Source organism: Kwoniella europaea, chromosome 1, assembly GCF_036810445.1.
Source record: "Kwoniella europaea PYCC6329 chromosome 1, complete sequence".
NCBI classification, from domain to species: domain Eukaryota; kingdom Fungi; phylum Basidiomycota; class Tremellomycetes; order Tremellales; family Cryptococcaceae; genus Kwoniella; species Kwoniella europaea.
The window spans coordinates 10,675,406-10,701,918 of NC_089487.1; the positions used below are offsets into that span (position 1 = coordinate 10,675,406).

The 26,513-nt window shown below is 44.5% G+C and overlaps 8 protein-coding genes across 8 annotated transcripts; 5 read left to right on the forward strand and 3 right to left on the reverse strand.

Moving 5' to 3' along the window:
• Positions 1-370: 370 nt before the first annotated feature.
• V865_004053 (60S ribosomal protein L2-A) lies at positions 371-1,688 on the forward strand (the record flags this gene model as incomplete). Its single annotated transcript, XM_066227838.1, has 4 exons — positions 371-376; positions 575-726; positions 991-1,564; positions 1,653-1,688. 4 exons carry the CDS (start codon positions 371-373, stop codon positions 1,686-1,688), a joined length of 768 nt encoding a protein of 255 aa, XP_066083935.1.
• A 664-nt stretch (positions 1,689-2,352) lies between these two features.
• On the forward strand, positions 2,353-5,576 carry V865_004054 (uncharacterized protein; the record flags this gene model as incomplete). Its single annotated transcript, XM_066227839.1, has 7 exons — positions 2,353-2,432; positions 2,513-2,599; positions 2,671-3,266; positions 3,344-3,611; positions 3,678-4,413; positions 4,476-4,687; positions 4,760-5,576. 7 exons carry the CDS (start codon positions 2,353-2,355, stop codon positions 5,574-5,576), a joined length of 2,796 nt encoding a protein of 931 aa, XP_066083936.1.
• Positions 5,577-6,021: 445 nt separating this feature from the next.
• Positions 6,022-7,364, reverse strand: V865_004055 (uncharacterized protein; the record flags this gene model as incomplete). The annotated part of the gene is made up of 3 exons (XM_066227840.1): positions 6,022-6,707; positions 6,795-7,183; positions 7,246-7,364. 3 exons carry the CDS (start codon positions 7,362-7,364, stop codon positions 6,022-6,024), a joined length of 1,194 nt encoding a protein of 397 aa, XP_066083937.1.
• A 654-nt stretch (positions 7,365-8,018) lies between these two features.
• V865_004056 (uncharacterized protein) lies at positions 8,019-9,807 on the forward strand (the record flags this gene model as incomplete). The annotated part of the gene is made up of 5 exons (XM_066227841.1): positions 8,019-8,235; positions 8,302-8,346; positions 8,416-8,860; positions 8,919-9,119; positions 9,213-9,807. 5 exons carry the CDS (start codon positions 8,019-8,021, stop codon positions 9,805-9,807), a joined length of 1,503 nt encoding a protein of 500 aa, XP_066083938.1.
• A 223-nt stretch (positions 9,808-10,030) lies between these two features.
• V865_004057 (uncharacterized protein) lies at positions 10,031-11,620 on the reverse strand (the record flags this gene model as incomplete). Its single annotated transcript, XM_066227842.1, has 5 exons — positions 10,031-10,298; positions 10,372-10,585; positions 10,675-10,972; positions 11,119-11,352; positions 11,483-11,620. The coding sequence occupies 5 exons, from the start codon at positions 11,618-11,620 to the stop codon at positions 10,031-10,033; spliced, it is 1,152 nt and encodes a 383-aa protein (XP_066083939.1).
• Positions 11,621-12,188: 568 nt separating this feature from the next.
• On the forward strand, positions 12,189-16,980 carry V865_004058 (uncharacterized protein; the record flags this gene model as incomplete). The annotated part of the gene is made up of 7 exons (XM_066227843.1): positions 12,189-12,437; positions 12,505-15,085; positions 15,171-15,245; positions 15,319-16,083; positions 16,160-16,267; positions 16,348-16,737; positions 16,799-16,980. The coding sequence occupies 7 exons, from the start codon at positions 12,189-12,191 to the stop codon at positions 16,978-16,980; spliced, it is 4,350 nt and encodes a 1,449-aa protein (XP_066083940.1).
• Positions 16,981-17,184: 204 nt separating this feature from the next.
• Positions 17,185-18,046, reverse strand: V865_004059 (uncharacterized protein; the record flags this gene model as incomplete). The annotated part of the gene is made up of 6 exons (XM_066227844.1): positions 17,185-17,213; positions 17,320-17,453; positions 17,539-17,559; positions 17,633-17,752; positions 17,838-17,921; positions 17,988-18,046. The coding sequence occupies 6 exons, from the start codon at positions 18,044-18,046 to the stop codon at positions 17,185-17,187; spliced, it is 447 nt and encodes a 148-aa protein (XP_066083941.1).
• Positions 18,047-18,499: 453 nt separating this feature from the next.
• Positions 18,500-20,082, forward strand: V865_004060 (uncharacterized protein; the record flags this gene model as incomplete). Its single annotated transcript, XM_066227845.1, has 3 exons — positions 18,500-18,561; positions 18,700-18,835; positions 18,901-20,082. The coding sequence occupies 3 exons, from the start codon at positions 18,500-18,502 to the stop codon at positions 20,080-20,082; spliced, it is 1,380 nt and encodes a 459-aa protein (XP_066083942.1).
• Between the last annotated feature and the right edge of the window lie 6,431 nt (positions 20,083-26,513).

Sequence of the window (26,513 nt, forward strand, 5' to 3'; positions counted from 1 at the left end):
AAGACATGCACCGAGTAAAGGAGTGAACCAGCTACATCTCGAGTAACGAGATTATCGGACTTAAGTGTAAACACCGAATGGAATGACAGTGAGGGGAAGTGTGATATGTCAGATTGTGGCACTTCCCCCTTTCTCGCCGTACAGGGTATCCTGTATCCTCCGTGGTGCATCCTTGCATGCTTGCTCTGACTCTCCACCGTACACCGTAGTCGTAGCGAATTTTCATCAAAACCTCTAAAATCATTATCGATTTGTTGGTCTCTCTCATCCTTCAAGTCACCTCAACCGACCATCAAAAGTATTTCGTGAGTTGTTTCCTCTCTCCTTCACTACCTAGTGCATAAGCTGATTCGATTGGGTGTTATAGAAAATGGGTGTAAGTCGCTTTTCCAATCGATTTATAATTGAAGTTGTGGTATTGGAGAAAGTTAGGATGGGATACAGGGATATAGGTTAGATTGAGGCGGAGGTCTGGATCACGATTGTGCTAGATGGTCTGGGTCAGAAAGAAATGGAAGAGCAGGAGAAAGGGAGAACGATAATCTGACATTTGTTGTTTGGCTGTGTCATATAGCGAGTCATCCGAGCTCAAAGAAAATCCGGTGGTATTTTCAAATCCCACACCCACCACAACAAGAACCCCGCTCGATTGAGGAACCTCGATTTCGCCGAGAAGAACGGTTACATCAGAGGTGTGGTTAGGGAAGTCATCCACGATGCTGGTCGGTGAGTTACTGTTCTGTTATATAAGAATTTGGTTCGTGAATAAGTAGGGGGTTCTAGTGCGGGATGAGGGAGCGCGTTGCATGGAGGCGGATAGAAGATGTCAAGAGAGGATAGTGGGCATTGGTGCCCAGTAAAGTGGACATTTCGACGACAGCAACACAATCGTGTAGAAGCAGGATGGATAGACGGAATTGATGTGGAGAGATGGAACGCTATGATATCCAAACCATTTTTAGACACTCGCTGACGCCCGTGCTCTTTCAGAGGTGCTCCCCTCGCCACCGTCGTCTTCCGAGACCCATACCGATACAAGCTCCGAAAGGAAACTTTCCTCGCTGCTGAAGGTATCTCTACCGGATCATTCATCTACGCCGGTAAAAAAGCTACTTTGAACGTCGGAAACGTCTTGCCCATCTCTCAATGTCCCGAAGGTACCATCGTCTGTAACGTTGAGGAGAAGATTGGTGATCGAGGAGCTTTAGCTAGAACTTCCGGTAACTACGCTACCGTCATTGGACACTCTGAGACTGGTGTTACCCGAATCAGATTACCTTCCGGTGCCAAGAAGACCATCTCATCCAGATGCAGAGCTACCGTAGGTATCATCGCTGGTGGTGGAAGAATCGACAAACCTTTCCTTAAAGCTGGTCGAAAACACCACGCTATGAGAGCCAAGAGAAACTCATGGCCTAGAACCAGAGGTGTTGCTATGAACCCCGTCGATCACCCTCACGGTGGTGGTAACCATCAACACATCGGTCACGCTTCCACAATGGCCAGAGATGCCCCATCAGGTCAAAAAGCCGGTCTTATCGCTGCCAGAAGAACTGGTCTTCTCGTAAGTATTCATCCGCTCATCTTTCAATACTCAGTTTGTTCTTGTTCTTCTGTTTTGCTGATGATCTTGTGTTTCCGATGTTATATAGCGAGGTACCGCCGGAAAGACCGTCGACACTGCTTAAGTCTTTCGATAGAGATAGCTTTTGTATTGTTGATGGGATGGCTAGTAGGGATTGTTGTAGGGAAAGTAGATATGATCCAATTGGGATGATTTGGGATGGATTATTATCTCTTTCGGTTCACAAACAAAACTTTTGGGGAAAGCAGTTCAAGAGGAGATTTATGTACTCTTTCCGCCTTCTTTTCATGCAGATTCTTTTTGACGAATTGGAAAAGAATGAGCACTATATGTTGGCGTTGCGTCATCCCTGGGCTACATGACTATACTGTTTGATGATATGTGTTGCAACCATTGAGTAGTGAGATGGTTGCTGCTGGGGTATGGATCGCGATGGTATGATGATGATTGCATGATGATGGAATGATGTATGGGATTCAGGAACTGCTATCACTCGCACTGCACACAACCTTGTTCGTCACCGGTTGGTTCAATTATTTCTGTTGAACATCTCCCTCCCTGATGACATCTTCCTTCCTTCCTTTTCGTGACACCTATCCTTTCATATCTTTGCGTATTCAGCCTCAGCCTCCGACTGGATCGTCATTTCGTCTTTCATGAGAGTGCGGTACGATGAGACCTTAACACTCAGTCGTAAAACCCAAGTCATCTGCGAATAAACCGAGGTTCAGCATCTCTTATCGTCTGGTCTGTCGCATATCACCGAGATGTCACGACGACAATCACACTCACAGAGTCATGCGAGGAGTGGGAGAGTACAGAAACGCAATGCTGCTGAACTTGATCGGTGAGTTATCCGTCACTATTGGTGCTGCTACCTTTACGTAGCTTGAGCTGATGACCCTTTTCTCGATATCATGGGAACAGCGATGCTCGAGCTGAAGCTGGGAATTTAAATGGTATCTTATCGACTCTACCTCCCTGGAGCAGAGAAGCCGAACAATCTAGACAGCGGTAAGCTGCTTGTCATACGCTTGTCTTTGACTCTTGACCCTTGATGACGACTGACGTTTCTTGTTGCTTAGATGTCGTGACGTTCATCTCCTCTTAATCTTCTCACATCCCTTGTCTCCCTATTCCCAATCATTAGATAATCTATGGCATCAAACTTCCTATCTCCTCATCTCAGCTTATAGAAATATCATATCAAATATCGAACGCTCCTCTTCCTCTTCTCAGCCCCAGCAAGGAAGGAGGGATCGCCGATCTGATAATAACTCCAACTCGAATGAATTGAGGAGAGTTATCACTCGATTTAAGCAATTCTTATCGAGCGAAGAGAGTTTTTACAAATCTCTTATATCGAGGATATACAATTATCACGAATTACAAGATCTCCCTGGCATCGCTTCTTCCCTTCTACAGGTAAAGATACCTCTGGGAAATCGATTCGACGATGATGCACCTGACGAGGTGGAAGGTGAAAGGGGACAAGAGAAAAAAGATAAATTGAATTTGATTTATAAAGGCTTGATATGCCTGGGTGATCTGGAGAGATATAAAGAACAATACAATAGCAATAACGGGAATCAGAAATCGAATGGAAAAAGTGGATCGGAAGAGAAGTTCAGTGAGGCTAGGAAGTATTATGAAGTCGCTAGGAGTATCCAACCTGATGATGGTGAGCGTTCATATACATATACATGACATATGCTGTAAAAGGTGTTTGTTGCTGACTTGCTTGTTCTTATGACTTAGGTGCCGCCTTCAATCAATTGGCTGTCATCTCAACCTATACCTCCGACTCCTTCTCTACCATCTATTATTACTTTAGAGCATCAGCAATACGGAATGCCTTCAAAGGGATTCACGGGATATTGTATGAATATCTCGGTAAAGCCACTGAGCGATGGAGAATCAGGAGGAAAGAAGAGAAGGAAGAACCATCTCTGGAGTCTGGTAATGAGGTGAAAAGGTGGAAAGAAGACATGATAGTCCTCGTTGGAATATTGTATCTCAAAGCTGGGTTAGTTGTGGGATCAAGTGTCACATACGCCTTCCTAGCTGACCTGCTCCCTCTTCGCATAAATAGATTCTCATTCATCCCTACACTTCAACCTGTCTTGTTCGATCAAATGGGTTCATTATTGCGATCTCGTCAACTATCAACTGAAAATATCGTCAAGACAATCATCATACTTGTCGGATTAAATCATCATGCTCGGAATACCGCTGGTATCGAACAAGATGCTAAATTGATCCAGAGATCCCACGAAGGCGAATTCAGATCTTTGGAATTGTTGTTGGGGATCTCACAAACTATAATGAAAATTGCATGTGAAGAGATCGAAGAAGTTAAATCTACTATAATCAACCAAAGCGCTCTATCTGTTGAAAACGATAATGATAACGATAACGAACAAGAAGCACAAAGTGATGATCTGACGGTATATATCAGTGCGATTTTACGAAGGATTCTTCCTAGTTTGAGAATAATTTCGAAATGGATCAAAATGGATTTAGATTATTTATCTAGGCAGAACCAAGCTCATCCTTCCTCCGCGATACTCAAGGACTTCTGGATCACCTACAAGAAGTTGATAGATGATTTGATGGGGGTATTTCCTATCTCGCAATTACCCTCTCTACCTGAACCTCTAGAGGAAGATCTAGATATGAAAGGCTTCTTACCGCTCCAAAGGGGAGTCACCAGTGAGAATAACGAAAGTAATGGCTTAGATTCACAGGGTGACGTCCATCCCAACGAGGAGCAGTTGATGAGATTGGCGGATATCCAGGTAGATGCAAAGTTGATTATGCAAAGTGCGGTAAGTACTTCTCCACGTTGAATCATGATGTCGGCTAATATGAGTGTCTATTGAATTGTAAGGTCGGATCTGCTTTACTTGGTATTGCAAGACCTTTGGGTTTACCTGTCCAGATCAATTCCAGAGAAGAATCTGACATTGCATCTGTCAGTACGGAGACGGAAGATGATCCTGTCAATTTAGCTATGAGAGCTACTTTGGCTTCGGAAAGTAGTGTTGATGGGGATGAAGAGAAGGAAGTGGATAATGAGGAAGTGATTTTCTGGAACAAGAGGTATGTCTTTCTTATACAGTTCCAAAACAAAAAATCGCATTGGAAATTAATATCCCATTTATACAAACATAGTTCATCTCCCGGTATCCCCCTTCCGCCAACAGCATCAGTACCTGCACCCCCTGCCTCTTCGACAAAAAAGCCAACAGCGTACGATCTCCTTCAGAACCTGATGTTGGACAGTACTCCTACTCCTCTGGCTGCCGATTCCCATTTACCACCTACCACTGCATCCCCTTCATTGGGCATAAATTCTTCTCCTCATGCTCATACGATCACGTCGAATACTTCGGGAAGTGGTGGATTCCTATTTCGCTCAGGTGGGAACGTACCTGGACAAGGCGGTAACAGTATCTGGGCAATGACGAGGGAAGAAAGTGAGAAAGGACAGAAAAGATCGAGTACGGGTGTTGGTGTTGGAGTTGGTCAACCTAACATAGCTGCTATTTGGGGTAATCCTAATCCTAATTCGAGTCCGACCGCCATCGCTTCGACGGAACATACTCCTCCAGCTACCAGTACTTATCACAGCCAACACGTCGAGCAAGCCCAAGCATACAATCATCCACCTCAAGGGCCCACCTCTCAGTCAGCAGGCGTACAACAACAGTTTTATACCCATACTCAACCTCAATACCCCTATCAACCAACTCATATTCCACCAAGTCATACTCAACAAAATAGTACTTGGGGGTTGAGTAATATCCCATTACCTCTACCTCTTCCTTCATCCCAACAACCACAATCTAATCCGATATCGGCTTCTTACCCTTACGATCAGACGCCCAGCCAAAATCAGCATCAGAATCAGAATCAGCAGGTCCCATATTACCTCCAACCTGCTTATTATAATGCTAAACCTTGGGGAACGAGCGGTGGGCAAGGATAAGGACAAGATACGGGAATGGAGATGGGAACGGGCGCATGATGCCGTGAAAAATGGAGCCTCTGATCAGTCAAATGATCGCACTTGCATCTAGTCATTGACAGATAAAACAAGCATGATCACACGCTGGGGGATGCCAATCAATAGGTGACATAAATCCCATTCGATCGAAAGCGGCGTGAAATTCGAAGGAAAACTGAAATTGATGAAATTTACGATCGGTGACATCTACTGCTGGCCGCAGATAATCCTGCTCTCTCAATCTGATGTCTACTGAATTATCTATCCTTCTGATACTTTTATATATCCAGTATAATTATGTATCGATGCCGTTTTCGATTGTGCAGACCACTCAGCTTATGAGAATGACACTATTATCGTGACATTATACAACAAAGATGCATTTGACTGATAAATAGCTATACAAATATCATATCATGGACGATGATCAATTCTTCCTTCTTTTCATATCCCTCTCAAACCTCCCACTTTCTCCCGATCGTTTCCCTTCCCCACCCAACCCACCATTCAACCTCTTCTTCCCACGCTGTAACGTATCCCCTCTGTGACCCAATTTACCCACCCCGTCCCAAACACCTTTCGAACCTCTATCACCAAGGACACCTTCCAATTCAGCTTCCAGTCCATTCCTTCCTCGTCTACCTCTCCCACTACCGACACCGAAGCCCATCGCCAAGGCGGCTTCGTCATCCCTCCTGCGCTTAGCTTCTTTCTTACTGGTGACCAATCTAGTCATATTGGATTCTTCAAATTCTTGTATTCTCTTGAGCTCCTCTGCTCTCTTTGCAGATACAGAGTTGGTAGCCTTGTTGGAGACTGGTCTAACCGATAGACCCGAAGTTGATTCTAGTATGGGTGCAGAATCGATAGAAGCTGCAAATTCAGATAAAAGTGCTGGAGCCTGTCTCTGTCTTTCTTTACGCTCGGATCGACTTCCACCGTTCTCCAGATAGGGAACTGCCGCGACTCGAGGGGGTCGATAGATCTGAGATGAAGATCCATCCTCTTCGTCTGAAGCAGCAGCGTATTTGGATGGTTTGGTAGAGGAGGATGCTGTTGTGGGTTCTCGAGAGGATATTATAGCGGATGGATTGGGTCGGAATGATAATGGATCTAACAATAATGATTGGGATCAGCTAACTGTACCACCTCTGCATATGTGCGCGAGAAGCTGTTGATCGATGGGTATAAGTCACTCACCTTCTTCGACATCCTCCTGTGTGCCTTTCTTCTCACTACTATCGGCGAGACCTATCAATTTCTTGATTTGATATTCCAATTTACTCTCCATACCTCTAACTTTATCCATAACTTCTTGACCCAACATCGATTCCCCACTGAGCTCACTGAGCATACTTCCCACGCTACCCTTCGCTATGTCCTTGTGGGAGCGGGGGGCAGTAAATGGGGTAGAGAGGGAGATTGTAGATTGTATTTCGTCTGATGTTGGGAAAGGCAAAGAGGGGTCGATCAGACGAAGAGATAATAGGATAATGAGGTTTTGTAAGGAGGATAATAGCATTTGAGGACGCAGGAGAAGGAGGGATAGACCATTGGTAAAATCGAGGGAATCATCGTTGTTTTTCACTCTGAGCATTGTAAGATAAAGTCAGCTTGATATTCTAGCTCGTGGACATAGATAGAAGCTCACTTGGTAGCTAACGGAGCAGATGACGAGATCGTAGCATCGACAGAAGTTTGTATGGTATTGAACAACTTCAACAATTCCTCCGTAGATAGATTGGAGGGGATTTCGGTATCACTGTCCATTTTTGACTACATATCATGTCAGCTACAGCTATCACATCTTCAAGACAAGACTGTGATATGTAGGGATGACCCCCTCAGTCACGAGTTTTCTAGGCTCGCTCCACCCTACTAAAGTGGATAAAAGGCTTTATAATCTATATCTCAACGGATCTTTGCCGATGGATTCAGTGCCCAGTGCGATAACATCCTTGGGGGTCTTGTTTCCGTTTGGAAAAGAGAGAAGATGAGAGGGGTGATGACACTCACAAGGATGGACTGGGTGGTCCTATGATACAACAGATATTTGTTATGAGAGTTGGAACAGAAGAAGCGAGAAAGAGGAGAAGTGATGAAGTGAAGAGAACAGAAGTCAAGTTCAAAATTTTTATATACTCGCACTCATCGCTCAACGGAATCAAATTTGAATCCTAATCAGGACTACGATATACCATAGCCCGCAACTTGTATTCAATCTGTAATGGGATTAGGAACCGGACTCAGCGCCCTACGCCGAACGGTGGTCGTCACAACGTCATGTAAGGTTGATGTTTAGCCAAGTTGGAAATAGCTGTCTTCCTACAACCATTTCCTGCTGATCCTCGAGACTCTCGTTCACCACTAGATCTTAGATACCAGCAACACTCTTCCCTCTTCTAGCCAATATAAAATGCAAATATGACAACTCGCCCCATCCCTATAGACTTTACCGCCCCCGACGATGGCCCAAGTCCCTCGTCAGGTCCATCTAATTGGAGGAAGGTCCGACATGCAGTCAAAGTCGCATCTGCGGTGAAGGACAAGGACAGGCTGTCGGGAGCAGATACTCTGGCTGTTAGTAGTACAAGTAGTAGTGCTAGTGCCGCATTCGCTAGGTCTTTGGTCTTGTTCACCGGTGAGTGGTCTCCCGCTCGACACGATTGGGATATGAATTACTGACAGTGGTATCTGGCTGTATCAGGGTTTCTCTTTAGAAGACCTAGTAAACTATTCAGACCAAGTCGAGGTAAGCTTCCGTACATCTAGACATCTTGCTTTAGTGACTGACTTCATTTATCTGTGTCTACATACGTAGTGGACACATGGGCAGGTCTTCGTCAATTGGCAATATCATCCGACCAGACCCTCTCACCATCATTCATACGTGATCTCCTGCGGCGCAAGACCGGATTAATAGCTATCACACTGACGATTCTACCTCCTTTACTGGTAAACACCACGATGGGATTCCTGTTATTTACGAGTCATTCGTTCTTCTCATTGTCATTGGCGAAATTATCGTTTTTCCAAAAACCGAAAGAGGTCGGAGTTGATAAAGCGAGGTATCATGCTCCGCTTAATCCGAGCAGTGATACTTCAAAAGAAGTGGAAGAGGGGGAGGAAGAAGAGATTAATCTGGATACTTTACTGAGAGGTCCAAGTATTATACCTAATCATCCTACCTTGTTATCAGGTATAGCAGGTGCTGGTGCAGGGTTGGTACAAGGTGCAGCTTTCACTCCTGTTGAGAATGTAGTCAGGTGAGTACCTATCTAGGCCCCTCATCCGGACTATCGCTCATCCAATCTCGACATATAGATTCCTTCATCAATCAACCACATCGCTTACTTCCATGGCCGCTAAATTCCTCAATTTACCTATCCGCAATGTCCCTAAAGCATTCGACGCTTCTCAGCCTGCTACGCCTATACAAGCTATCAAGAATCTCTTTGCAAGCGAAACATGGAGGAAGAGTCATAGTTGGTGGACAGGTTGGAGATGGGCTGTTGCAAGAGATGCGTGAGTTGTTCCTGTCATCTTGAGCCTTTATACTCTAGCTTCACTAAACGAGAGCAGAACGTCAGCTGATCATTTTGTATCTCTATCATACAGTCTAAGCTACAGTTGTTTCTTCGCTGCATTCGACGTGACTAGACGGGTGGGTCTACGGGTCAAAGCACTATTCGGCGGATCGATCCAACCTTCATGGGACAACTTCCTAGTCTTAGATTTCCCTTCTTACGAACAACAATCTTCTTCCTCACAGACAATCACCCAACAGCCTGTACCCACAATAGCCAGAGTAGCTCAAGCGACTACCATCGTCACTGGCGGAGTCTTAGCTTCAATCTTGGCAGAACTTGTCGGACGACCTTTCAGGGCGTGTCAACGGATTATGTCTGTCGACTCGCAGATGCAGCTAGAAGCTGCTAAGAGGTACAAGGCAGGTGTGGAACCTATATTGATAGGTGGTAAAGGATTTGGAGGGAAATGGGAACCCATCATCAAGACTTATAGGCAAAAAGGTCTGAGACCATTCTTACAGCCTGATAAACCGCCTGCATTGTCGACTCAACCTATAGAACCGATGGTGCAGAGACAGAGTAAGATGACGAGAATGGCGAAGAGAGTTGGATGGAGGTTGGCTGCTGTTGGACCGTGGGGGTTCGGATTTCTAGTGTGGGCTTGGGTAGGAGGGGAGGTGTGAGGCCAGTGAAACATCGTCAAGCAAGATAGTGACGACTGCATCTCCCTGCTTGAATAGAATACAAATACAAAGATACCTTGCACTTGAATATACCCCTTTGATGATATGCATGAAGTTAAGGATGAATTGATATGTAATGTACAACATTCTATCATCTATCTGAGATACTTTCCTGTCAATGAACCCTGACAAGTCCGACCGAATACTATGCTATGGACTTCATCTAAAGACCCAAATCCAGCTCATGCGACCCCTGTTGTATGCCCTCAACCTCTTTAGCCTTCTCTCCCCATTCTCTAGGTACACCACATCTCTGCAACACATGCATCAAACCACCGTGATCGTCTGTCGCTTTCGTGAGAGTATCTTGCTCTTCTTGGGATTTGACCAACATCATCCCTGCGTATCCTAATGAATTGAGTTCGAGGGGTGGATGGGGGGAGGGCAAAGGGAATGAAGGGAGGGACCGGGGGATGAGGTGGAGATGGTCTCTGTGAGATCAGATATCCGTCAGCATTTGTGATTATACACAGTTGATGAACAGCTCAATTAAGGTGCACTCACAAAGTGATCAACAAGTTCCATCCGCCATCTCTATCTGCACCACCGTTCCTCAGAGCGTCGAAGGCGAGATCAAACATCTTCATCGTGGCTGGAGCCAGTAGATCCACCAGCTGTTCGTTGGTCTCGGCTGTAGGAGGGTACGGTACAGACGCATGAGGTGGAAGGGGATGGATGATATGTAGGTAAGGTACATCAGGAAGAAGGATCGCTTGATCTACAGAAGAATCCATATACATCAGTTAACCAATAAGCGAGATCCCTTTTATCTTTTGGTGGGCGAATTGGATGATGAAAATGACTCACCTGGCCTTGAGAATTGTACACTCTGACACCACTCTTCAACGGGTGCTCTTCCACCTGGTACTTCGACGAACTGCAGATGACGCCATTTCTGACTTGCTCCCGCACCTTCACCACCATTATAAAACCCTAAGAGTTTCCTAGGTCTGGTAGGATGCCTCAAAGCCGCCTGGAGGATGTTGTACGCTAGTGCTAATTGAGGTGGAGTAGGCGGGAGTGATTGGTGTTGGTATGAAGGTGGACAGAGGAGTATATGTTCAGGTAAGAGGGAATACTGTATTTGTACATCGACAGAAATCAGCTTGTTGCACTGCACTACACGGCTACATGGGATTTTCAGTTGACTTACCTTGTTCAGCTGTGAATGTACGTTTATGACCGTTCGTTAGCTTCTGAGTTCTTCCATCTCCCATCTCTACGAGAAGAATTGTAGCCGAGAGAACTCACCAATATACTCATTCCTTCCTCACCTTCCAGCCCCTCTAAACATCCTACATAGAGTTCTTCCACATAAGGAGGTTTGAACGGTTCTTCCGTATTCTGCTTATCCACAGTCTCTTCGGTCCTTGCTCTCTTACGTTCCGGTGATCCTGATTTTCCATTCTCGGCCTTCACAGCTTCCAAAGCATCGCTTTTGGCTTTTTGTTTATCTTGTAAAGCTGGACATAGTCGAAGGTTGAACTGGTCAGTCAAACAATAAAGAGTCAGCTTAAAATAATGCCAAATGAAAATTTGGAGAGGAGGGGAATAGGAGGCGGGGGCGAGAGGGGGCCAATGGATCAGCAAGAAGATGATAATTAAAGTGACATACCCTCCTTCCTTGCGAGTATACATCTCTAGCTTCACTAGGGAAGAAGTACAGTTGACCGCTCTTCCTAGCCTGTTCGAATTTGGCTGGTAAGGCGGATAACAAGTCGGTAGGTGAAGATGGGTTGTTTGGGTACGCCATTTTGGTGTACGGTCGGTGCGTTCGTTGTATATGTATATGTACAGAACTATGGGTATATCGAAGTAGTCTAGGAGAGATGTTGGTATTGCGCATGACACGCTTTGCTTGGTGAGAGACGAAGGGAACGAAATGATCACTCATGTCGAGTTTGAAGCGGCTTACAGTTAAGTGAAGTGGTGTGGCAATCGGATGTGGCAAGAGAGAAGTGTAGGGTGTAACGTGTTTCAAGCTAATCTCAGTAGATCACCTTGACTACCATACCCTGTCGCTTTGATCCTATTATTGTGTGGAGTCCGTAGACTAGGCGACAGGGACAGAGCAGATGATTGATGTGTCACAGATTGCAAGAGCTGAGGGAGCTTGGCAAGATATAAAGTGTCCCAGGAGGGTATCTGCTCTCTTATCATTATTCTCCTGTAGACGTTGATCGTCCCATCCTATACCTAAGCTGTTAAGTTGTCTTTTAACTTACCGATTTCTGATCAAGACATCGATTGTCTTGTGTTTAGATTCTACTTTTTTGTTTTGATCTTTCTATTTTATCAGTAAATAACTTTCTTTCACCAAGATGTCTTCATCGTTCCGCATGACTCCCTTGCGAAATCGTTCTCAGACCCAATCTCATATACCTTACAAGCCATTATCGGGATTCGAGCCCAGCACTGATCTCTCCATCGGGTGGAGAGGCGGTGAGATCCAGCCTAAATGGTTCTTACTTGCCGAGTATGGGAAAGACTTCCTTATAGAGGGTAGGCTCAGAACGCAGTGCGATGAGGATGAAGAAGGCGGTAGCTTACTGGTAATTCTTCAGCCTACTGTAAGTCTTATCAGTCTTCTCTGTATATCCTGACCGCACGATAATGAGATGAGTTGTCTCTGTATAGGCTCATCAACAGCTCATTCACCTGATATCACAACTCCAACTCCCCTCTCCACTAGGCTTATCACTCCATCTGACTGTGCCCGGATCCACACATAGACCAAGACTTACCGACGTCATCTGGCCGACCTTCTTCTCATCTTATCTCCTCCCTTCTCACAGTCATCAGCACGAACCAATTGGTAATCTCCCGATCGTAGGTACTGTCTCACTAAGAGTGGACAAGAGGGCAGCGAGATGGCACGAGGTATGGAAGAAAGACCCTCAAGACGGGATGATAGGGAAGTGGGTGAACATGAATAGTCACCACTCAGATCGGACGAAAACAAGGGAAGGATCAGCTGGTAACTCGTCAGTCCATCATGAGAGGGGTACCTCAGATCAGTTCACCGATTCACCATACGACCTGTCGAATGACTCAATCAATATACTTGTCAAAGAAGATCATACTTTCGAGTCCAATACAAAGGAAAAAGGTATCGCAGCGTCTTACCCAATTGAACAAAGATCTCACTCCACCCATCACCTCGATGTCGCCCCTCCGGAGGAGCCTAATACCATCACTCTGCCACCCCGATCCGCCTTCTCCACCCCCATTCTTCCTGACTCCACCCCTGAAATCTCCTCGAGATCTTCCACCCCTCTATCCTTCCATTCTATCCCATACTCTCCCGTCCACTCTCTGCCCGATCCAGAAGCTTTGGCCACTCAACCATTCCTCAAAGAGCTCTATCAGCGAATTCACATCACTCAAAGAGCCAGGTCGGACTCTGATCTAGCCAAAAGAAGGGGTAAAGAGGGTTTGACGATTGATACGAAGAAGGATATCCGGCCACCATGGGCTGATCTGGGCTCTGCGATGTGGTCCGTAGGTACAAGCTGGGGTCCACCAACTACTCCTGAAGGATGGGATTTATCTCCTGCTCAGCGACAACGACAGAGACTTCAAGCTCAAGTTGAAATTGAAGAGAAAGCCGTGTCTGATTCACCTTCTAAAATCGATTTTACTGCTTCTCCACGAACAGCACCTCCCATTTCTGATGACCCATCGGAGCCTCAAGATACTGACCGGAGCGGTTCTCAGGATGATCATGGTACTTGGACTTTCCTACCTAAAGGTCCTGTTACTCCTACACCTTGGAAATTCGGTTGGCCGTTCCACGGGGTCGTAGCTTTACCTTCCAATATCAGCATCGAGATCCATAATCCTCCTAGTGGAAGTCCGGTATTTTCTGCTAAAGCGCAGCTGAACGAAGAAGAAGATGTAAATATGGGCAACATTGAGGTGGTTCTCAGTCGAGGAATCAATTTCCACCAAGAAATTGAATTTTTCGAATCTCAATCTCAAGTCATTCATGATCAACTAGAACATCTGCAAGTCTCTCCACTTCCACTGGACCCAAGTTCACTACATACCCCTGCGTTCGGGCTTGACTCTCCTTACGAGATTGAGATTGAAGAGGGAATCGAATTTGAGGAGACTTACCCTCCACCTTTGACCGAGTTGGTCGAAACCCCCATCGAAGAGATTACTCTGTCGATATCGTCCCCTGATCCGAACTCAGTATTATCCGAAGAGTTTTTCGCACCTCTGGAAAGATGTCCTCGACCTTCCGATCCGGTCTACTCTCAGGTGGATACATCGTTCTTTCGGCCTTGTATTGGACGACAGGTGGTCGATCCAGTTTCACCTTTCGATCTGGATATTCCACCATCTCCATTCGATGAAGATGAAAATGAAGACGAAGAAAGGGTGGGTTGTTCGATATCGAGCTTGAGAAGACCATCTGTTTTGGGATATGAGGGTACACAGCTAGACGTCATCGAAGAATTGTCAAATTCGGATGTCTCCTCTCCTGTATCACTCAAAGTGGATTCTCCACGATATTTCGAAGAAGTATCGAAAAATCATATGCAGAAGATACCAGTATTGGCAGATCTTACGACCAATGTTCACGATGGAGCTGGAAGGTCAGACGATGTCGACGATGAGCAGTCTGTTGCGTTGCCACTCGAAACAGACACCCTGATCGATAACGAAAGGGCAAGTCGAGTGATACCTCGCTTACCTACACCTCATACACGACTCAGCGAATATCTCTCGGAAGATGGTCACCAACCTCGATCCCCCGCTGGTGGTTCTCATCATGAACTTCGTGATCAGACTTCTTCTCCTGTACCATTCCAAGATTGTATCGAGGAAGATATCCCATCTCCCATATTTACTACTGAACACCTATTACAGTACCCCTATGAAGCCCAACACCCAGTCGATGAAGATGGAAATTCTCGATCTCGATCAAGTTTGATGGGAAGTATCAAACCACTTTTCAGATCCAAATCGCAGAAAGACCGATTTCGATCTCGTCCATCCCCAGTAGGGGAAAGAGCACCCTTGTTTATGAGTTATCACGAACAAGGCAACCAGAGTATGACTTCTCTGACTAGTATCAATACCACAACCGCCGGAAAAGAGCCAAAGAGACCATTGAAAAAGTTAAGTCAGAGATTGTCGGGTTTTGGAATTTGCCCAGAAGGAGGGGGGCAGGAAATATCTCCTTTGGCGGTAGCGGTACCGGACCAGGGTGAGTCTTACAAATTGATAATCTAAAGCCTCTTTGAGTCATGCACAGTGATTAATGGTTCGATGGGATTGACTCAAATCAAAAGGGAATATGATGATTTCGAAATTGTACGATAAAAGCGGGATAGATCGTCAGTGCCAATATCCTAATCTGGTGATTTGTAAGTTGACTTTACTGTATCATGGTAAGTTGAGTTTGGCTGATTGTAGCGATTTGCTCTGTATATTATATAGATCCCCCACTAAGACAGAGGCAAAGGCCAATTCCGAATCCAGTTCGGATTTCGATTCATCAGCAGATCTACCCTGATATAGTGATTTACAAACCCACCCTCCAAAAATCTGTCAAACAAGGTTCGATCTCCGATAGATCAATGGACCATGGGTTATCTCGAATTTCAATCAGTTTGTTCGGATATTCATACCCTGATATCGTGTTATATCCTTCACCGACCCTTCCTTCCTCTACTGTACAGTCCTTTGCTCTCGAGCCATCGCAAGGATTGACAGTCAAATCGATCACACTCGCACGATATGATTACCCAGATATCGTTGTATGCCCTCCATGCGCTCTTACTTCTCACGAAGTCGTACCAACTCCACTCGAGGTATTACAAAAATCTAGCGTTGAGCGCATCACACTTACACGATATTCTTACCCGAAAATCGTTGTGTACCCTCCATCTCGGAAGATCCAATCAATCCCACTCAAGGCACCACCACATGGATTGGCAGTCGAACCAACCACACTCATGCGATATAGCTACCCTAACATTGTTATATACCCTCCAATCACATTCATCAACCCTTCTCATCCTTCACCTGCTAGTCCGCTTCAGAGGGTAAAACCAATCCCTATCCTCCTGTGTCAAATTGCCTACCCAGAGTTGAAGATATATCCAACAGTCGTTCCTATTCGACTCGTTCAATACAATTATCCAAATATTGTGATTTACCCCTGTTGTAACAAAGGGATCACCAAGATCAAGAGTGAATTGAGTGAGTTACAGCTCCTTATCGAATTTACATGTACTGCATTATATGAAAATTAATTGACGTGATATCGAAACGATAGTGAGCGAGACGAGGTATCAAGTTACCCGATATCCGTCAGAATCCATTGATCCGAAAGAACTTTTACTCGGCGCTAGAAGGAGATACTCAATTTTGAAAACTTCTTTAGGTCAGTACTGTACCAATACCTAAGACTCTTCTATCCCTCAAATACTGTAAGATGGAAGGCTGATCACTGTTGATGATCAGATTCAGATCGTTCACCAGTTGGTCAACGGACCTCGACGATTAGGAAATTCACTCATCAAAGAGGAAGTTCAAGTATCAATTCAATCTCCTCTAGCTCTATCGTTACTCCTGTGTCGGAATTACCCCCTTTCTCTATTGATGATTTGAATATCCATGCTTCAAGGAAGATCAGCCCGATATCTACTCCACTTACCATGGAGTCATCTTCGAAAGCTAACGTACCGGACTATTCCACAAATATCGAGTCTTCAATATCCCATGGGAGTGAAGTAGGTGTAATCAAGTCGAGCACCCAGTACATCAGCAGCCATGCCGAGTCAGATGCGAAGAAGAAAACGAGGAGTAGTACTTTCATATCTGAGAGGATGAAAGCGTTTTCTTCCCCACAAGGTATGTCAGCCAGTTCCCATGCAACCAGACTGAAGGGTTAGCTGATCAGCGATCGAGGTAGCAGCAGATCAGGCTCCATTTTCACCTCCGTCCGGTAATCGTAGATCACGAAGTAATACCTACGATGACTTCGATCAAGGTCCTCTAGAAGATTCACGATTCTCGCCCGGAATGGGAAAAGAGCTTGAGGGAGGTAGGAAAGTAGGTAGATTGTCACGGAATTTGATGAAGAACTGGATATAGATGCTTCGATGGAGTGGTTTGTCTTTCCTCGATTCCTGATTCGAATATGACAAATGCAGTGTTTGATGGATGGTTCTATTATGCTATTCGTTCTGTACCATATACGTTCTTATTGGAGTGGATGGGATGAATTATGATTTTATGAGATTGATACCATGCCTGGGATGATACAGATACAATGCATGTGGGGGAAAGGAATGATGACTAATCTGAAGAAGCGCATCCTCTGCAACCTATATCATAGATAATGAATATTAGCATCCAGTACAAAGGTCGAGATCCCTTCTGTATGTGAAGTGTAGGATGTACGCAAGATCAGGAAGTGGATTGGATACTCACCACAATGAGGACATTCCACCACCGTACCCTTCTTAAGCTGAGCTTTCGGTACACGACATATACAAGTTGATCCTTGGAAATTCATATCTTTCGTTTGTATACATCTTACACAACATAATTTCTCGTATCCTTGTCTGTGACGACGAACAAGCCACGAGTCAGCTATCTTTCTCTCTTGAATGTCGAAGGAGAAGCTGAGAGATATAAAGCTCGACTCACTTCTTCCACTTTGCTATTAAGCTAATTAACGAGTAAGCCAGTCAGTCAGTTCGCTGAGAGATGGTTCGATCCAATATGTAAGAAGAAGCCTCACTTGGCATCCGCATACCCCTGCTTCAATAACCAATCGTACAATTCTCTCGATATTAATTCTCGCTTGTAATACAGATCGTATATATACCTCGATCTAGCATGAGATATTCGCATTACTGGCCTGTATCATTGAATACACTCGAATCAGCTCCTGAGTTAAAGGCCGCTCTGTACAATCGTGTTGGGGAGCTACGAATTCAACTCACCATACAGATTCCACTTTCCTCTTCCCTTCATGCGAATCATTCTCTGCATCCCTCATCTTCTTCTCGTAATCTTCCAGGACATCCCTACGAGTGATGGCAATGTGATGTCAGCTTGTCTGCTTGGGGGAACGCCAGAAAAAGAAAGCTCACTGTATATCCTCGTATCCCTCTGGAGGTGGTTTCGTCCTCTGTGTCCTTATCTTTGGCATTTTTGGAGTACAGTTGAGAGTGATGTTGTGATTCTATCGATGAGTCAAGGTAATGTCTTTTAGAGAGCCGTCGCATCAACAATCGACCACTATCAAAGTAATCGAAGGTGATACCAGATCGAGTAGTTGGGATAAATTCGAATAAACTGATATCAAAAAATACAATTCTGCGTACCTAGTCACAGTTGCCACCTTACGTAAACCCATGGACCGGGTTTAATTGCGTAAATAGATAGTTTCCACATGTTTTTTGGTTGTTCAATGTACACCCTTCTTCCTCTTACTTTCAACAGCTATATACCCAGCAAAAAGGACTCGTCTGTTTCTCCCACATCATAGAAGATACTCAGAAAGGGGCTACTTACACACTCGAAAGGAGTTGAACAGCAAGTACACTCGATAGAGGATCATCAGAATAACCGCCGACATCCCGCTCGCTAAAGTACGGACAACATGGGGAAGTGGTCTCAGAGGGAGTACGATGATGTGTTGGTGAGAAAAGTGATTAATCTGTTGTGAGTGTCTGTTCTCTACGGACCGTGTCATCCTATCGACTTTCCTATCCCGCTCACTTCGTTTTATGCTTACTTCGCCTGTGACCGTCCTACCCGCGGTATAATTGAACCAGCTGATGGGAATGGTCCATAACATAGCGAGGGATCAATCAGACGTATCGACAAGAAAATGAGAGGTACAAGGACTATTCCTGACAAACGATTCCGAACGTTCGTCCAACAATTAGACCCAAATGATATAGTTACACAAAGAGCTTTTGATTCGATGGTCGAAGTGAGCCATTATGACCTTCACCGATATCACCAGACACTGACCATCATATTCTTACACTCTGTCAGAACCATCTTTACTCGAGGAGGTCCGATATACCTACTCGTACCACCAATCGACTCTCGTCCGCAACTACCTCAATGGGACCCACTGGACTTCCTATACCCACAGACAGAAGATTACCTATAAGGACTGAACCATCCTTGAGACGATCAACCACGTCATTGTCGAATATACGAAGAGATTTTATCGACGATGAATTTCCAAATGGTATAAATTTCAATTTGGATCAATTTTACAGTACCTCACCTCGTCCCATATCGCTCAGCCGAGCTAGAAATCCTCGTCCAGTGCCTGTCCCTATGACGAGATCTATCGACAATACTAGTAACAACACAGGTGAACCTGCCAGTCCGCCAAACGAAGCTAGCAGACACTGGTTAGAGGAATACAACCAACATACCAATCCCCAGCCTAGGTCAGGCTCGCCCAGCAGAGATATTCGATATCCTCGTATGATCATACATTCACCTATACCGCAAGTTGAGTTCGACTCGGATGCCACATCCGTGCCGGACGAGTTTGATACCTTACTTGATAGACCACAAAGTCCAGAAACGGTCAATATGAATAGGATTATTGGAAGGAGAAGAAGAAGGATCGAGATAGATGATATTGAAAGCGAAGCGGAAGAATTCGACTTGGCACGCCATAGGAATAGGAGTAGAAGAAGATTGGAAAATGTGGCGTCAGCAGCATTACGAGAAATCGAGGAGGTTCGTACAGGTCATGCACAGTCTCAACCTCAAACCGAAAGGGAAAGACGACTTCGAACCGCAAGTCCTTTACCTTATAATGATTTCCGACTCAACTACGTCCCGCCGCCTATCTCCTATTCACCTACTCTACCTTCGTCTAACTTGGAAAGGGAAAATACCGACGTCGACGCTCCACGAGTCGAGCTCGGAGATAGAGAAAATAGGAGAAATGGAGTGGTTTTCGATGAAATCGCTATGCGAACATTATTTGGAGATATTCCTACACCTACTATTGAACACATCGATGTGCCCCCTACTCCCGCGGGAAATATGGGAGCTGCGCGAAACGAAGCTGCTAGAGAGGGCGAAGATGATGAAGAGAGCATAAGAAGGGAACTTGAAGATGATTTGGTTCAGGCGCATTATCGAACTGAACTATTTGGAGATATCGATAGACCACTCCCCGCTTTTGATCCTTTCCATGATCCCTAACGTGACAACTTGTGATCCTTCAGAACTAAACGATCTCCATTTCCATATCTAATGCTTTCATTTCGTTGTTTCACTGTTGTATATCAACGTTCATATCCATCAGATACCAAGCTATTGTATATCTGTAGATTAATTGTTCATTTTGTCCTTTGTATGATATTTACTCGCTATTACCCAGCATTCGCCTGATTCACCATCTCTTTACTGCTTACCCTCGTTCATCTCACATAATATCTGTCTATCTCATTCCATATTGTGGAAACTTACTCATTGACATTGTATATATAGATTTACTTTATTTTGTAAGAGAAAACCCTACTGTAGATTAGATCCAAGCCTGTTTGATACGATGTTTCATGAAATTAATGATGTTGTGTGAAACTTCGGACAAATCTCAAGCTTGAATTGACTGGAGATGCCCGACGATATATCTTCTTGCGCATACAGAGCCGTTTGCTTTCGCATGCGAACATATAGCTCATTGGTCTTACCTCCACTTTGATAAATCTTGCTCTCCAGCGTGAGACTTCATTGCACAATTATGAGGAGTCTACTTATCCCGTATACGAACTCTTTCAGCGGGTTTCACCAAGCTCGATGCCAGCTTGATAGTAATGCCAAGAGCTCATGACATCGTGTATACGTAACATCTACAGCCAATGGTGGGTCTGGGTTTACGGTTGCGTAAGTAATTGAAAGTGTCAACGTAATATTGGAGGTGTATAAGGAACACCTGGTGACACACCGCCACTGTCTTACAAAATGATCTTTTCCCATCCCCTTGATCAGCGCCAAGATCTTGCGGCCTGCCTAGATTCTCTTCAAGGGGCTTTCTTTGTTCCCCCAAAGCTATGCATTGATGAGAGTTGTGATATTACTCAATTTAACCTCCTCTGTGAATCCATCCTCGATTTCGGACAAGGTGCCGAGAATACCACAAACCTTTCGGACCTCGCTGTATTACGTTGTGATCGTTCCCGTGAACGTAAAAATATATTCATCCAATGGCAGGTGGAGTGACAAACATGACCGTAGCTCGTAGTGATGTTATACCGATCTCATGCCAGAACAACCTTAACAGTATGGTCGGGACGCAAATCAATCATGTATGATACCCCATCAACCTGCATCTCGAAGCGTGTAAGCGATCATCATGGCCGACTCGATTGGAGAGGGATGAACCAAGATGTCCTTCTGCGACCGAATTCGCCTCCACCATCACAACAGTATACACCGGTCCTATATTCAGAACGGTCGTTCCCTTACGAGAAAGACTGTAATCTTCAGACCAATAATTCTCCTAGGACGTCTATTGTATCCTGAATCTTCGATCCTGGATCCTGTATGGCCTCGCTCACGCAGTAGACATACTCGTTTAATTTAATCCTACTGGTATTGCGCTTTCAATGAACCGAATTGTGATTGTGACTATGATCCGTGATTAGTAATCTATGATCCGTGATTAGTAATCTGTGATTGGTGACTGACTGGTGGTGGCGTTTAGCACCCCCTCATCCGTCCCTTCAGGAAGGATACTAGAACGCTACTCTACAGCGGTAGCTTGACTTCAGCGAACTTCCAGACGAACCGATGCCAGTTATCTGTCCATACGATGAGACGTCATCACCAGCTGCAGTCATCTGTGTCTCGTAGAAATAAAAAGGAAGTAGAGAAATTGACCCAATATGAATGATGATTCAAATCGTGAACGTACCAGGTACAGCAAGATATCGTCGTACAGTAAATTAAATCAATTAGGTACAGCACATACAAACCTGGTCCAGACTTGTAAAGAGAACAACAGTCTCCCTCTCCATGTAAAGTCCGTGCACGAAACGTACGGACGGTTAAGGAACCCTTCGACGCCTGTCCCTTCCAAACGTAAGTGGATTCTCTTGATTCAGGGTCGCGTAGAAGGGAAAATGTCTCACAGACTTGGAGCTTCCATTTACTCGGTCAAGTTGTGGCATTGCGATTCTAGATAGATTGCCAACTGCGAGTGACAGTGGGAGCTGACCAGCTGACGTGAAGTGAAGTCCGGTCATATTCGTCTCAAATTTTACTTACGTTTTTCTGAGACCGTCGTCACGAGTCGCCTCCGTTCCGCACATTAGAACAACAATCTGTTCAAGCTGTGGCTTTGTCCCCTTCTCGTCATTTCAATTTGTTAAGCATATATATAAAAGGCGTTCGATGGCGTCGTCATCTCCTGGGTATCTCACGCATCCTTGTGATAACTGATATGTAGCGGTGGAGAAAAACCGGGCTCACTGAGATATTCGCACGAAGAGAGAGAGAGAGATGATAAGTAGAAACTTGACAGAGTGGGAAAGATAAGGCACGGCGCTAATTGGGAATTAGAGGGTTGGAGTGAGACTAGATGACTAGAGACGACTAGCCAGTAACCGATGGATCCTCTTCTCTGTCAGTGTACTCGTATTGTAATCTCCTTCATATGGCTCCTCTCGTTCTCTCTCTTGTTTTGACCAGGAAACTCTTTATCAGAGAGTAGTAAGTAGATGCAGCACATATGAGCTCATTTGCACTTGGTATCTCGTCATTTCTCATTCATGCATGATTGACTGAACGGAATAACATCAAGACAATAGATAATTTAACCTTCCTCTCTTTGTTTTTCCCCCCCCCGTCGATCTTCACCTTATCTTCATTTGTAACAAGTCGTCATTCCTCGTTTTCTTACACCATCAGTATAAGTATAAATTCATCAAACAGACAAACAGACTTATCTCAACTTCGCTCCAAACTCAAAACCTTCCATTCATTTCACTTCCACTTCAGTTCTTTTCGCTCAAACCCACCTTATCTCGCTCAACGAGCTACAGTATAGCACGAGAAGATAAAGTACCTCACTTCACCTCGCAACACCAAAGCTACTCACAAGGCAAGTTGGATCTTCGCTAAATCGCAACGAGCTTCGCATCATCATCATCACCATCATCACCCTCAGTCTTTCATCGTTATCATATCATCATCGATTCCGTAAATCATTTCCACACACATACGTAAACCTACTCATAGCAAATCACTCTAACAGCGGCATTACTCGGTTCCTGTGTGGACCCCCGATCATTCAAGATAGCGTGGGAAATTCCCTGTTGTAAAAAGAGAGAGAGAAAAAAGGCTCCGGAACCAAGTGTGAAATACTGTATAACATACACCGGTACGTAACCTCTCCGCGCTCTTCTCTCTCTCTTTTCTTTTTTCAGCCCGTCTCCGTATCACGTGAACCAAGCCGTTTCTCTGTTTTGGATATTTGAGTGTTTTTACGAATAATTTTTGTCTTTTGGCTGTACATGAAATGGTATGACATGACGAAAAGCAGAGGGGAGGGCTTTATTTCATTCGTAATTAGCGGGGATTACCCTTACAAACAAGGTTAGATGGTTCCAGGTGAGGAAAGTCGAGACTGAAGCTAGGTCCGGCCTAAATCCTGGCATATCTCTTGTCATCTTGCCGAATGAACTTCAGGTTTTGACGACTTCTATATGATTTTTATGGTTTTGTCTTTTTACTGTAGGAACCGAAGACCCTCTGCCGATTACGTTGATCGCTACCCTTCTTTATCGTATTTTGTCTTGGTTTATCTCTCAGCACCATTTACGATTGGTTAATTCCTGGTGATATATCGGCGAGGTTGAATTCGATCTAGAGATTCCAGCGAATCTAGATTTAATTGCATTACGAGAAATTCACCTACTCACAAGGATACCTCTTTAATTATTGTTGACGTCAGCTGGGTAGAGAAAGAGGCATCGACACTTTAACCGAATATTGGGTCTATTTATTCGTAAAAGAGAAGGTTATTATACATCGCTTTTGCTATAGTATTATACTCGCTTGCGTTATTACCCCAAAACCCCAACATCTCCCGTTCGCATTATATATGTTTTGTCATACTGCATAATATCCTTCTTGTGTTTATCTCTTTCTCTCGTCATCTCTCAAATACATAAACAGCTGATTCAAATAATCTTTTTTTTTCCTTTTCGTCTTCAATTGAAATTCTCAGAACGCCATACGCCTACATTTCAGTCAGAACGTCAGAAATTCTTTAACAACCTTAGTTCGCACGTTTTCGACCGTTTGTACGACTCTCACTCTTGGACCAACACGAGGATCAGCGGTACGGGACATTTCTGTGTAAGACACTTCAAGGTTTTCGTTCGTTCCAAAAAGAAATAAAGTGAACGTCGCACTACGTCCATCCAACCAACCGTTGGACGAATCGAACCTTCTTTCGTTGTTCATAACCTGTCGATCCGGCCTTTACGATAAAGATTGGAAATTTCCTTCCCTGCTGTTTTCCATCCTTGTCTATAACTTCCTTAGCAACATATACTCATTCATTCGTTCAATTACCTGTTCGTCCAACGGGGTACATAGTTGTATAATTTTCCTTTGCAAGCCGGAAGCGGGGCAATCTATCAGGAATCGACTCTTATCCAACACCGCTCTTAGCTCAAGATCAAAATCAAGCTTGACTTCGTCTGTTCTCTACCTCCCGAGTTAAAACGTTCAACATTCAACGCTCGAGAACAGCCGAAACGAAACGACCAAGACCAAGATCCAACTTGAAGCGTATCTATCGACATACGTCCGTAATTGGTAAGTACCTATCCTTTCCCTGTACCACTGTATAGAAAACCTTCGCCGTTTGATTATCCTCCAGACGAGGCATATCTTCATTGGATCCACTACATATCACATCTCTTCTTTGCTTAGCGCATTCTTGCTGCCACCATCACCATCCTGATCGTCGTCATTCGTCCCAGACTTCCTTTCATTCTGCATCTGTATGGGACGGATTCAATTCGTCCTTTCGGTTCAAGATGATCTTTCCTTTCTTTCCTCTTCCAAACATCCTTTGTCCTCGACTCTTCCATCTCTCACCTTGTCAAATCAAGGATGGACCCGCGGGTCATAACGCGGATCGCGGAAAGGATATGCCCATCCTCATGTAACGGGACATACGTACTCCTCGTCATCGGCCAGAATCATTTTCTTACTTTTCCTCGATCGCCTTTTGATCATGCCGATGCCAGACCTCCGAGAAGAAAGAAGAACAGGGATGGAAGGAGTTACTGAGTGGTATTCTTCGGGAGAAATTGATGATGAAATGTTTGTTCTGCCAACTGCTTTGTTCTGCTTTCATGAAGGACATGGTCATATCTTGAAAGATGGAGATGAAAGGGGTTCAACTCCTCTTTCCTTTATCGTTCATTTGTATCCCCCACTTTGGCCTTTGGGGTTTATCATTGTTGATTACCTTATTCATCTTTACATCGTCTCTGCTCAGTCCTCCTTCCATCTTCATACCGTGTATTCAACCAATTGTACATAGCAGCTATCGCGTACTGATTCTCTGTAATTATCTTATAAAGACGAACCTCAAATTGTATCGATACCAACGTATCCCACTTAGAGGTCATACAGCGGGATTCATCACAAGAGGTGAGCTCAATCGTCCATCGTAACAGATTGACTTTGATCGCTGACTTTTTGTTTGGGAATAGATTCAATCGCCTGTGCAAAACTTAGTGTGTATTCTAGAGTTCCGTTTAGCTCGATTGTGAACAATGTAAGTTTAACATTTTTACCTGTTCTAACAAAAGTTTGCAACTCCTTTCAATCAGGAGCTCTCCATGTTACCATCGTATCGTTGCCGCTGCTCTATGAGTTGATCGTGTTGTCGGGCCGTTATCGTTCCCTGGATTCATCATTTTGTCTTTGGCTGGTTTATCTTTTTTTGATATGATCATCTTCTTGGAGACATGTCAGAAACTTTCCGACCAACCCCATGTTCTTGTGTCTGGCCTTTTTCTCAACACACACATACCCCGTAATGATCCTTGATGAGCGCGACGTGCCGTCTTGGTGTTTTTCCTCAAAAAGGGTCCGGAAGTCGATCTATGTGGTCCTGATTGATCGATTGTCAGATTGATTGGATTTGATCTCCGCTCTGATCCTACTCGGATCACTGCTCTCTGTCGTGTAGATCTTGTCCTTTGCCGAGTTTTAGTTGTGTATCCCTTATGTCACTTTTGTCGATTTGATCATCAAATTCAGCTTTGGTACTGTAGTAGTCTATCCATCTTTTGTTTTGAAAGGTACCTTGATCCCACAGACTCTTACTTGCTCTTACCCATTCGCATGGTCCGTTCCGTGACTAGTCCACTAGACCTTTTTTTGGCGTGTCCGTGCGATGATTTTTTGTGTTTTTTACCATCATCATCAGTAGTAACTCTTACCTTGACAACATCACATTGGTACATTGGTATATCGTGTCCCTTAACTTCCTCCATCACCGCTACCATCATTTTTCTCCTCATGCGTCGTATATCTGTGTTTCTTCCTTATACTTTGGATGAACTTATAAACATAACGTGACATTTTGTATCTCGATGATTGAC